The sequence below is a fragment of the Ranitomeya imitator genome, chromosome 1 (assembly GCF_032444005.1).
Source record: "Ranitomeya imitator isolate aRanImi1 chromosome 1, aRanImi1.pri, whole genome shotgun sequence".
Lineage (NCBI taxonomy): Eukaryota > Metazoa > Chordata > Amphibia > Anura > Dendrobatidae > Ranitomeya > Ranitomeya imitator.
Genome location: NC_091282.1, coordinates 856279022 through 856292683, shown reverse-complemented (window position 1 = coordinate 856292683; position 13662 = coordinate 856279022). Strand labels below are relative to the sequence as shown.

General features: G+C 42.7%; 1 protein-coding gene across 1 annotated transcript in view; it reads left to right on the top strand.

Moving 5' to 3' along the window:
- SMIM24 (small integral membrane protein 24) overlaps positions 1-8625 on the top strand; it is a 235993-nt gene extending 227368 nt beyond the window's left edge. Inside the window, exon 6 of the mRNA XM_069741840.1 lies at positions 8189-8625. Within this exon, the coding sequence (XP_069597941.1) occupies positions 8189-8330 (142 nt within the window). The 3' untranslated portion in view covers positions 8331-8625. The remainder of the gene's footprint in view (positions 1-8188) is intronic.
- The last annotated feature ends 5037 nt before the right edge of the window (positions 8626-13662 follow it).

Genomic DNA, 13662 nt, shown 5'->3' with positions numbered 1-13662 from the left:
CCTGTCAATTTTGCATTGAAAGGTCAAACGGCGCTCCTTCCCTTCCGAGCTCTCCCATGCGCCCAAACAATGGTTTACCCCCACATATGGGGTATCAGAGTACTCAGGACAAATTGTGCCACAACTTTTGTGGTCCAATTTCTTCTCTTACCATTGGGAAAATAAAAAATTGGGGGCGAAAAGATAATTTTTGTGAAAAAAAAATGATTTTTTATTTTTACGGTTCTGCATTATAAACTTCTGTGAAGCACTTGGTGGGTCAAAGTGCTCACCACACCTCTAGATAAGTTCCTTAGGGGGTCTACTTTCCAAAATGGTGTCACTTGTGGGGGGTTTCAATGTTTAGGCACATCAGTGGCTCTCCAAACGCAACATGGCGTCTCATCTCAATTCCTGTCAATTTTGCATTGAAAGGTCAAACGGCGCTCCTTCCCTTCCGAGCTCTCCCATGCGCCCAAACAATGGTTTACCCCCACATATGGGGTATCAGAGTACTCAGGACAAATTGTGCCACAACTTTTGTGGTCCAATTTCTTCTCTTACCATTGGGAAAATAAAAAATTTGGGGCGAAAAGATAATGTTTGTGAAAAAAAATGATTTTTTATTTTTACGGTTCTGCATTATTAACTTCTGTGAAGCACTTGGTGGGTCAAAGTGCTCACCACACCTCTAGATAAGTTCCTTAGGGGGTCTACTTTCCAAAATGGTGTCACTTGTGGGGGGTTTCAATGTTTAGGCACATCAGTGGCTCTCCAAACGCAACATGGCGTCCCATCTCAATTCCAGTCAACTTTGCATTGAAAAGTCAAATGGCGCTCCTTCCCTTCCGAGCTCTGCCATGCGCACAAACTGTGGTTTACCCCTACATATGGGGTATCAGCGTACTCAGGACAAATTGTACAACAACTTTTGGGGTCCATTTTCTCCTGTTACCCTTGGCAAAATAAAACAAATTGGAGCTGAAGTAAATTTTTTGTGAAAAAAAGTTAAATGTTAATTTTTATTTAAACATTCCAAAAATTCCTGTGAAGCACCTGAAGGGTTAATAAACTTCTTGAATGTGGTTTTGAGAACCTTGAGGGGTGCAGTTTTTAGAATGGTGTCACACTTGGGTATTTTCTATCATATAGACCCCTCAAAATGACTTCAAATGAGATGTGGTCCCTAAAATAAAATGGTGTTGTAAAAATGAGAAATTGCTGGTCAACTTTTAACCCTTATAACTCCCTAACAAAAAAAAATTTTTGGTTCCAAAATTGTGCTGATGTAAAGTAGACATGTGGGAAATGTTACTTATTAAGTATTTTGTGTGACATATCTCTGTGATTTAATTGCATAAAAATTCAAAGTTGGAAAATTGCGAAATTTTCAAAATTTTCGCCAAATTTCCGTTTTTTTCACAAATAAACGCAGGTAATATCAAAGAAATGTTACCACTATCATGAAGTACAATATGTCACGAGAAAACAATGTCAGAATCACCGGGATCCGTTGAAGCGTTCCAGAGTTATAACCTCATAAAGGGACAGTGGTCAGAATTGTAAAAATTGACCCGGTCCATAACGTGCAAACCACCCTTGGGGGTAAAGGGGTTAAACGCAATGATAAATAAAACCTCATTCATACCCCAAGAATTCCTATTGCATTTTATACTACTGAGTTAATTCCACTTCTCTCCATGCTATCTCTTCCTGTCGATCTACAACAGCCAATTTCTTCAGCCAGCATTAGGGTATGTTTCCACGTTCAGGAAACGCTGCGTGTTTGACGCTGCGTAGAGCCGCAGCGTCAAAAGCGCAGCATCCAGATGTTACAGCATAGTGGAGGGGATTTCATGAAATCCCGTCTTCACTATGCATTAAAAGACGCATGCGGCATACCTGCGGAAACGGACATGCGGCGCGTCTTTTAAGAACGCAGCATGTCCTTGCATTGCTGAAACAACGCAAGAACAACGCAGGTGACCTGCCAGGGACCTCAGGTGCAGATTTGGTCAGGATTTTACCTGCATAAAATCCTGACCAAATCCTGATGCAATCCTGAACGTAGACACATACCCTTAGGCTAGGATCACATTGCGTTAGTGCAATCCGTTTAGCGCATACGCTAATGGAATGCACTAACCCAATGTACAAAAAGGGATTGCGTTTAGCAATCCCGCTAGCGCAGATGCCCGATCTGCGCTAGTGAGAAACGGACCTCGAACGCTTCAAGCAGCGTTCGAGGTCCGTCAGAAAATAACGGGACATCGCTAGCGCATGCCAAAAATGACATACGTTAGCGATGCGTTAGATACATTGCAGTCAACGGATCCGTTACATAGCGTTAATTGCGCCATGTAACGGATTCCGTCAGCGGACACCCACTAGCGCAATGTGAACCCAGCGTTAGGGTTATGACTTTCACAACCCTTGAAGGTGAGCAAATTCTTTGCTTTTATTTCTCTATTTAACCCAGATAAGACCCTATTGCGCTCATCATTATCTTTACAGTTCTCTTCACAATCACACTTAGTAAATTGAGCCCGCATGTGTGTAATTTGTTTTTAGTATAACTGTTCTTTGAAGTCCTCAGAGATTTAATTGAGAAGAACATTAGGGGAAAACAGCATCATGAAAACCAAGGGACACACCAGACCAGTGATAAAATTGTGGAGGAGAGTAAAGCAGGGTTAGGTTATAAAAATCATCAAAGCTCTGAACATTTCATGGAGCACTATCCATTTAAATAATCAAAAATAGAAGGAGTATGACACAACTGCAGACCTAACAAGACATGACTGTCCACCTAAGCTGACATCCCAAGCAAGGAGAGCAGTAATTAGAGAATCCGCTAAAGTAGTGTTTGGTAACCTACAACTTAACTTTTTATCACTAATCAAATAAAGCAACACATATAAATAAAATATTTTTTAGTCCAGCCAGACTTAAGGTACCGTCACACTCAGCAACTTTACAACGAGAACGACAACGATCCGTGACGTTGCAGCGTCCTGGATAGCGATCTCGTTGTGTTTGACACGCAGCAGCGATCTGGATCCCGCTGTGCCATCGCTGGTCGGAACTAGAAGTCCAGAACTTTATTTCGTCTTCAGGTCGGCGTGTATCGTCGTGTTCGACATCAAAAGCAACGATGCCAGCAACGTTTTACATGGAGCTAACAACCAGCGAGAACGATAAGTAAGTCGCCGTGACGTCACTGGATCGCCCCGCATCGTTCTGGAGTTGCTGTGTTTGATGTCTCTACAGCGACCTAAACAGCGTCGCTGAGTGTGACGGTACCTTTAAAGTGCAAAAAAACCTTTTCATCTACCCATCAAGAAAATATGTGCCATGTCCCTTACACTAACCAACATAATAGGAAAATTCTTCCTGGCAGTATTATATGGTAACATACACACTTTTAGCACATGATGCAGGTCAATTAGTATAATAGATATCAACACGAGAAAAACACTTACAATGATCTTTTGGAGTACATTGACCTGTAACATTTATCCCCCCAATATACATATTTATGCACTAAGCACTTTATTGGTCGCACAGTATAACATTGGAATGTCTGGACATTGGTAGCCATCACTACCTGATCCTGGTCTGTAATGTTTTATGTGTTTTGATTAATAAATTTATACTATTTCATACATATGGACTTATTACTCCTATTTTTCTCGTGTTGATATGTATTAGGTGGGAGTGTCCACCAGGTATATCTGTAAGATGACCACATTGGGAGCAGTCTTTATGGCACCTGTATACGGATGTGGCCCAGATATGGCTTTTTCTTTGCCACTCTGCCCTGAAGGCCAGCATCCCAGAGTCTCCTCTTCACTGTAGACGTTGACACTGGTGTTTTGCGTGCACTATTTAATGAAGCTGCCAGTTGAGGACCTGTGAGGTGTCGATTTCTCAAACTACAGACTCTAATGTTCTTGTCTTGTTGCTCAGTTGTGCAGCGGGGCCTCCCACTTCTCTTTCTACTCTGGTTAGAGCCTGTTTGTGCTCTCCTCTGAAGGGAGTAGTCCACACTGTTGTAGGAAATCTTCAGTTTATTGGCAATTTCTTGCATGGAATAGCCTTCATTTCTAAGAACAAGAATAGACGGTCGAGTTTCACATGAAAGTTCTTTTTTTTCTGGTCATTTTGAGAGTTTAATGGAACCAGCAAATGTAATGCTCCAGATTCTCAACTAGCTCAAAGGAAGGTCAGATTTATAGGTCCTCTAATGAGAAAAAAAGAGCACAACGTTTCAGGAAAAGAACATCTCGCAATCAATAAGCATGGGAGTGGATCAATCATGCTTTAGGGATGAGTTGCAGCCAATGGCACAAAAAATATTTCACGGGTAGAGTGAAGAATGGATTCAATTAAATTTTATCAAATTCTTGATGCAAACATAACGAAAAAGCTGAAGTTGAAAAGAGGATGGCTTCTAAAAATGGATAATGATTAGCGATGAGCGAACTTGCTCGGTAATACTCGAATATCTCTCAAGTATCTGGGTGCTTGAATATGCTCAGTACTTGACTAGCAATGGCTGGTGCTTGGATTTCAAGCTCGAATCCCCACCCTGCATGTTTGGTGCCTGTTACAAGCCAATAAACATGCGAGGATTGCCTGTAAGTCACTCTAATGCCTGTAACCATCTTGGTAGTGGAATTTCTGTGATTGGTTGGCCGTATTACCTCATCAGAGGTTATAAAAGGACAGGCGTCGCAATGCTCGGCTCACTGACACCATTGCAAAGCTAAGAGACAGTTGTGATTGGAGGGAGAGAACAGTTAATGAGGCCTGTGTGTGCACAGTTTAACTAATCAGAGTCCTCTAGTGTTGATACTAGTTCTGATGCTGAACCATAAAACTAACAGTCCTTCTAAGGGCTAATCCTGTGTTTTGCTGTTTGTATCAGATACATTCTGAATTTAACCTAGGGACAGCTGCAGGACCAGGTAGAGTGGCAGAATACAGCCTCTAGGCAGGGCTTAAGGCTTTGCAGTCCGTTGCTAAATATATAGCTGATGCACGTGACCACATTCCTTTTTTGGGAGGTGAAAAGATTGACTATATTGTCATCCATACAGTTTAGCATGCTTAATGTTACATTACGGTGGTATGTAAAACTCCAAAAAAAAGTTAAAACATTTTTGGGGGATTGAAATAGTCATCCATAGTGTTTTACATGGTGTTACATTACGGTGGAATAGAAAGCTAAAAAAAGTGTTCTGAATTAAATTAGTCATTCATAGTTTTACATACATTATGTTACATTACGGTGGAATTAAACTCCAATATACCGCTTTGCCTGCTGCAGGTTACCAATTATAATTTTTTTTATTAAAATAAACTTGGTTTCCAGAGACCTAGCAATTAGAAAATGTGTAAGGCGTGCGTTAATGGACTGGGAAGTGGAAGTGCTGATGATGCTGTACGCAGACACTAAGGACGTAGTGCACATGCAATTACGTCTGTTGCTGGTGAACAACAAACACGCCCATCCACGACACATAGCTTCCTGTCCCACTTTGCAGGGAGGTACAGAACCTCACTTCTGAAGCTACACCAGTGCAAACAGGTGGTTGGTTATATAGCAGATAATGCTTTCAGCATGCTTGTCAGCACCACCCAGTCTTTCAAACGGTCCAGTCTCACCAGCCAACAGCCTGGATTACTTAATCCTCACCTTGATCATCCTTCCTCTCACCAATGTGAGTCCCAGCAAACCAGTGATCCCATACTAGGATACTCTGAGGAGCTCTTTACAGCATCATTTCTTGATTGTGGCCTCTCACCCTGCATGTTCCAAAAGGCATAGGAGGAAATGCTGTGTAGTGCAGTAAACTAAGAACCGCCATGGTCATAAGAAGATGACAATAGGGAACGGCAAATTGTTTCTAATGAAGTAGATATCTCGGTGGGCGCGGCCATCTTCCTGAGGCCGCACGTGCGCAGATGGAGTCTCCAGCTTCTTGGGGCTTCAGGAAAATGGCCACGGGATGCCGCGCGTGCGCAGATGGACATCGTGGCGGCCATTTTCCTGAAGCCGAGTTCGAATCTCGGCTTCAGGAAAATGGCCGCCGCGATGTCCATCTGCGCACGCGTGGCATCCCGTGGCCATTTTCCTGAAGCCCCGGATAGCAGGAGACTCCATCTGCGCAAGCGCGCCCTCAGGAAGATGGCCGCACCCACCGACAAACCGCTGAATAGCAGCGAGCGCGCTCTTTTTCTACAGCTGTGCAGTGCATTCGGCACTTGCGCATGCGAGAAGCACTACGCCACCAACGGGAACATAAGCAAGATGTGGGGGAGAAACAGCGCTGTGACCACGCCCATCCGACCTGACCAGCCTGATTGACAGGCGAAAAAGGCCACTTTTGTAAGGTATTTCGGCAGCATAGGTAGGGAATCAGGGGACAAAAAATACCCTATTGTAAAGCACAGCTCCGGCCCTATTTAACGGTATTTTAATCTCCTACTGAAAAAACGGGGTGACAGGTTCCCTTTAATGAGGAAAAAATGAACTTTTTTGAATTTACCAAATGGCTGCAATGAAACAAAGAGTGAAACATTTAAAGGGGTCTGAATACTTTCTGTACCCACTGTAATCCATCTATTTTATGATGTCGGCTTCTGCTGTGATTTTACAGAACAAGGCACATGAATTGCCAGCTTTTGTTCTATCTATCTATTATACATATATATGTTTTTAAGAATATTTCCTTAGAAAACAATGTGTAAATGACTTGGAGATGTAAAAGCTCATGTTAAAATCGCATTGCAGTGGGATGAAAATCGGATTCTAGGTGTGAAAAATCGGATTGTACTTGCATGAAAAATGCATGACACTTGCATTACACTCGTCTAACTATGAAGGAACAAAATCAAACCCATTTTCGACATCGGCGTAATAGTACGCCGAAGTCGAACTCCCTCCTTCCGGCAGTGATCCCACATCTTTCCCGGCACATATCAGCTGTTTTGAGTAAATCTGCTATATAGAGGCGATCTGATTATCACCTCTATGTAGCAGAGCCGATTGGTTATCACTGCGTTCAGAATCGCCCGATCTATCAATAAAAAAAAAAATAACCTGATTGCTAAATGGCGTAGCAAGAAAAAAGTCAAAACACCAGAATTACTTTTTTTGGTTGCTGCGACATTGCAATAAAATGCAATAATGAGCGATCAAAAGATCGTATCTGCACTATAATTGAAAACGTCAGCTTGGTGCGCAAAAAATAAGCCCTCACCCTACCTGAGATCATGAAAAACAGAGACGCTACGGGTATCAGAAAATGTTGCAATTTTTTTAACGAAGTTTGAAATTTTTTTTCACCATTTAGATGAAAAAAAACCTAGACATGTTTGATGTCTATGAACTCGTAATGACCTGGAAAATCATAATGGCAGGTCAGTTTTAGCATTTAGCGAACCAAGTAAAAAAAGCCAAACAAAAACAAGTGTAAAATAGCACTTTTTTTGCAATTTCACCGCACTTGAATTTTTTTTCCTGCTTTCTAGTACATGAAGCTGTTAAACCAATGGTGTCATGTAAAAGTACAACCCCTGGGAAAAATGAGTTAATCACTGCCCTTGCAGGATGTTCATTCAGTTGTTTAATTTTGTAGAAAAAAAGCAGATCACAGACATGGCACAAAACTAAAGTCATTTCAAATGGCAATTTTCTGGCTTTAAGAAACAGTAAAAGAAATCAAGAACAAAAAATATGGCAGTCCGTAATGGTTACTTTTTGTAACCAAGCATAGGGTTAAAATTATGGAGTCACTCAATTATGAGGGAAGAAATTCCATAATTTTTGCCAGGGGTTGTACAACTCATCCTGCAAAAAAACAAGCCCTCACACAGTCATATTGACAAAAATATAAAAAAGTTATGACTCTGGGAAGAAGGGGAGCGAAAAACGAAAAAGCTCCAGGGGTTAAGGGGTTAACCCCTTCATGACCCCAGCTTTTTTCGGTTTTGCACTTTCGATGCCAAACAGCATCATAACGCTGTTAACCTGCAGATTTACCCCATATCTGCAGGTTAACAGCGTTATTTCTAGTGTCAGGTTCCATTTAAGTAACATGAAAATATGGAGAAAAGTTCATGGGTACAAATACTTTTTCAAGGCACTCTATGTCCACTAGCATGTACATCATAAGTAACGTTTGTCGTTTACGATTTACAGAGTTAACATAAACGTACATGAAAATGATGGACTTGATGAAGAAGAACTGGAAGACAAGCTAAAAGAACATGAGGGAAACAATAAGGCCAAAGGCAAATGGGTTGAAGAAGATAATAGAGAGTCAAAGGTCACAGCAATGTGATATTAGTGGCATTTTGGTATCTAAACTTATAATGTACATTTTTGCTGCAAACATATTTGTTTCTTCAGATCATTCACCCTAACCCTATCTAACTGGATCACTTGTAGCAAGAATGTTGCCTTCATCTCTGATAAAAATAGAGTGATTCTGTTTCATGGCCCATTGATATACAGTATGAGAGTACTTCAATTTTACAATGTCCCAGAAATTACAGTACAACAGGTTTGTGAATAGATCATACAAATGCAAAATGTATAACTTAAATTTTACTCAATAAATATCAGCTCTTCCAATGGCAGTGGCTCTGTCTTACCTATAGTTGGCCTACAAATGTTCTTGTTTGTAAGTAAAGTAAGCGTACAGTACAATAGCTGTGACATTTTGATGCTACCCACAAATACAATTGTTTGCCAAGAAAAGAGGTGAAGGCTATCTAAATATGAATATGGCCGTACATAAAAGTACTTTTTTTATCAACTCCGTTTCTATTTATATATATGTTCTCATAGGGACTAGACACAAATATCCTCATGAGTTAATTGTTACACTGCTCTACATATTTCCAAAACTTGTCATGTTCAGTTATGAAATTAGCCATTTCTTAATGATTTTGACCTGAATTAAAATCCAACAATGAACTTGTTTAGTTGGCTTTTTTCTATGAAATCAAAGAGTTTTCCTTTTACTGCTACATATAAAAAATCACAGAACAAATTTTCATCAAATATGATAACTTTAATAATAAATAGTTCCGAAAAAACATGATCCTTAAAAAGCATACAAATAATGGTAGTAACAGGGGTAGTGACACCTAAGTGCCACGCCTGGCAATTACAAATAAAGTGAGAAAAAATGTCCATCCAATTATATAAATCAAGTACATAGAGGAAGGTAGCAGGGCTGTATCAGACAATAATATGGTTTTTAAGGCTGAAACGTGGCTCACACAGATATGCAAGTGCTGACAGAGATATAAAAATTATCAAATCGATACAATGTAATATGAGGAGCCACAATTTGAGCCAAATCCTATACAAAGACCGTTATCCCAAACCAAAAAACCTCTAACACTAAATCATATATGCATGAAAGCAGAATGGAACTTGGGGGACAGTAGTTGATTATAGCCATAGTACTAACCTAAGAGCCAGACGCGGGAGAGAAGTGTTATGATAAGGTAATTCAGTACCACAATGGACATAGAAGTCAGAGCACATACAGTGACCTGACAGTAACCAAAAAACATAGAACGAGCTCTGAGACGTGGGAACTCTGCTGACCGCAATCCCTAATCCTCTCCAACCACACTAGAAGCAGCCGTGGATTGCGCCTAACGCTCCCTATGCAACTCGGCACAGCCTGAGAAACTAGCTAGCCTGAAGATAGAAAATAAGCCTACCTTGCCTCAGAGAAATACCCCAAAGGAAAAGGCAGCCCCCACATATAATGACTGTGAGATAAGATGAAAAGACAAACGTAGAGATGAAATAGATTTAGCAAAGTGAGGCCCGACTTTCTGAACAGAGTGAGGATAGGAAAGGTAACTTTGCGGTCAACACAAAACCCTACAAATAACCACGCAAAGGGGGCAAAAAGACCCTCTGTACCGACTAACGGCACGGAGGTACACCCTCTGCGTCCCAGAGCTACCAGCAAGCAAGAAAAAACCAAACAAGCAAGCTGGACAGAAAAAACAGCAAACAAAAATAACAAAAGCGGGACTTAGCTATGCAGAGCAGCAGGTCACAGGAACGATCCAGGAGGAAGCAAGTCCTATACTAGAGAATTGACTGGAGGCCAGGATCAAAGCACTAGGTGGAGTTAAACAGAGCAGCACCTAACGACTTCACCACATCACCTGAGGAAGGAAACTCAGAAGCCGCAGTACCACTCTCCTCCACCAACGGAAGCTCATAGAGAGAATCAGCCGAAGTACCACTTGTGACCACAGGAGGGAGCTCTGCCACAGAATTCACAACAGTACCCCCTTGAGGAGGGGTCACCGAACCCTCACCAGAGCCCCCAGGACGACCAGGATGAGCCATATGAAAGGCACGAACAAGATCGGGAGCATGGACATCAGAGGCAAAGACCCAGGAATTATCTTCCTGAGCATAATCCTTCCACTTAACCAGATACTGGAGTTTCCGTCTTGAAACACGAGAATCCAAAATCTTCTCCACAATATACTCCAACTCCCCCTCCACCAAAACCGGGGCAGGAGGATCAACAGATGGAACCATAGGTGCCACGTATCTCCGCAACAATGACCTATGGAATACGTTATGGATGGAGAAAGAGTCTGGAAGGGTCAAAAACGAAAAGACACAGGATTAAGAACCTCAGAAATCCTAAACGGACCAATGAAACGAGGTTTAAACTTAGGAGAGGAAACCTTCATAGGAATATGACGAGAAGACAACCAAACCAAATCCCCAACACGAAGTCGGGGACCCACACAGCGTCTGCGATTAGCGAAACGTTGAGCCTTCTCCTGGGACAAGGTCAAATTGTCCACTACATGAGTCCAAATCTGCTGCAACCTGTCCACCACAGTATCCACACCAGGACAGTCCGAAGACTCAACCTGCCCTGAAGAGAAACGAGGATGGAACCCAGAGTTGCAGAAAAACGGCGAAACCAAGGTAGCCGAGCTGGCCCGATTATTAAGAGCGAACTCAGCCAAAGGCAAAAAGGACACCCAGTCATCCTGATCAGCAGAAACAAAGCATCTCAGATATGTTTCCAAGGTCTGATTGGTTTGTTCGGTCTGGCCATTAGTCTGAGGATGGAAAGCCGAGGAAAAAGACAAGTCAATGCCCATCCTTGCAGGCTCGCCAAAACCTCAAAACAAACTGGGAACCTCTGTCAGAAATGATATTCTCTGGAATGCCATGTAAACGAACCACATGCTGGAAGAACAATGGCACCAAATCAGAGGAGGAAGGTAATTTAGACAAGGGTACCAAATGGACCATCTTAGAGAAGCGATCACAAACCACCCAAATGACTGACATCTTTTGAGAGACGGGAAGATCAGAAATAAAATCCATAGAGATATGTGTCCAAGGCCTCTTCGGGACCGGCAAGGGCAAAAGCAACCCACTGGCACGAGAACAGCAGGGCTTAGCTCGAGCACAAATCCCACAGGCCTGCACAAAAGAACGCACATCCCGCGACAGAGATGGCCACCAAAAGGATCTAGTCACTAACTCTCTGGTACCAAAGATTCCAGGATGACCAGCCAACACCGAACAATGAACCTCAGAGATAACTTTATTCGTCCACCTATCAGGGACAAACAGTTTCTCCGCTGGGCAACGATCAGGTTTATTAGCCTGAAATTTTTGCAGCACCCGCCGCAAATCAGGGGAGATGGCAGACACAATTACTCCCTCTTTGAGAATACCCGCCGGCTCAGATAAACCCGGAGAGTCGGGCACAAAACTCCTAGACAGGGCATCCGCCTTCACATTTTTAGAGCCCGGAAGGTACGAAACCAAAAAGTCAAAACGGGCAAAAAACAGCGACCAACGAGCCTGTCTAGGATTCAACCGCTTGGCAGACTCGAGATAAGTCAAGTTCTTATGATCAGTCAAGACCACCACGCGATGCTTAGCTCCTTCAAGCCAATGACGCCACTCCTCGAATGCCCACTTCATGGCCAGCAACTCTCGATTGCCAACATCATAATTTCGCTCAGCAGGCGAAAACTTCCTGGAAAAGAAGGCGCATGGTTTCATCACCGAGCAACTAGAACTTCTCTGCGACAAAACAGCCCCTGCTCCAATCTCAGAAGCATCAACCTCGACCTGGAATGGAAGCGGAACATCTGGTTGACACAACACAGGGGCAGAAGTAAACGACGCTTCAACTCTTGAAAAGCTTCCACAGCAGCAGAAGACCAATTGACCACATCAGCACCCTTCTTGGTCAAATCGGTCAATGGTTTAGCAATACTAGAAAAATTGCAGATGAAGCGACGATAAAAATTAGCAAAGCCCAAGAACTTTTGCAGACTTTTCAGAGATGTCGGCTGAGTCCAATCATGGATGGCTTGGACCTTAACAGGGTCCATCTCGATAGTAGAAGGGGAAAAAATGAACCCCAAAAATGAAACCTTCTGAACACCAAAGAGACACTTTGATCCCTTCACAAACAAAGAATTAGCACGCAGGACCTGAAACACCTTTCTGACCTGCTTCACATGTGACTCCCAATCATCCGAGAAGATCAAAATATCATCCAAGTATACAATCAGGAATTTATCCAGGTACTCTCGGAAGATGTCATGCATAAAGGACTGAAACACTGATGGAGCATTGGCAAGTCCGAATGGCATTACTAGGTACTCAAAATGGCCCTCGGGCGTATTAAATGCAGTTTTCCATTCATCGCCTCGCTTAATACGCACTAGATTATACGCACCACGAAGATCTATCTTGGTGAACCAACTAGCCCCCTTAATCCGAGCAAACAAATCAGATAACAGCGGCAAGGGGTACTGAAATTTAACCGTGATCTCATTTAAAAGGCGGTAATCTATACAAGGTCTCAGCGAACCATCTTTCTTGGCCACAAAAAAGAACCCCGCTCCTAATGGTGACGATGACGGGCGAATATGCCCCTTCTGCAAGGACTCCTTCACGTAACTCCGCATAGCGGCGTGCTCAGGCACAGATAAATTAAACAGTCGACCTTTTGGGAATTTACTACCAGGAATCAAATCGATAGCACAATCACAATCCCTATGCGGAGGTAGGGTATCGGACTTGGGCTCATCAAATACATCCCCGTAATCAGACAAGAACTCTGGGACCTCAGAAGGGGTGGATGACGAAATAGACAGAAATGGGACATCATCATGTACCCCCTGACAACCCCAGCTGGACACAGACATGGATTTCCAATCTAATACTGGATTATGGACTTGTAGCCATGGCAACCCCAACACGACCACATCATGCAGATTATGCAACACCAGAAAACGAATAAGCTTCTGATGTGCAGGAGCCATGCACATGGTCAGCTGGGTCCAGTACTGAGGCTTATTCTTGGCCAAAGGCGTAGCATCAATTCCTCTCAATGGAATAGGACACTGCAAGGGCTCCAAGAAAAACCCACAACGCCTAGCATACTCCAAGTCCATCAAATTCAGGGCAGCGCCTGAATCCACAAATGCCATGACAGAATAAGATGACAAAGAGCAGATCAAGGTTATGGACAAAAGAAATTTTGACTGTACCGTACCAATGGTGGCAGACCTAGCGAACCGCTTAGTGCGCTTAGGACAATCAGAGATAGCATGAGTGGAATCACCACAGTAGAAACA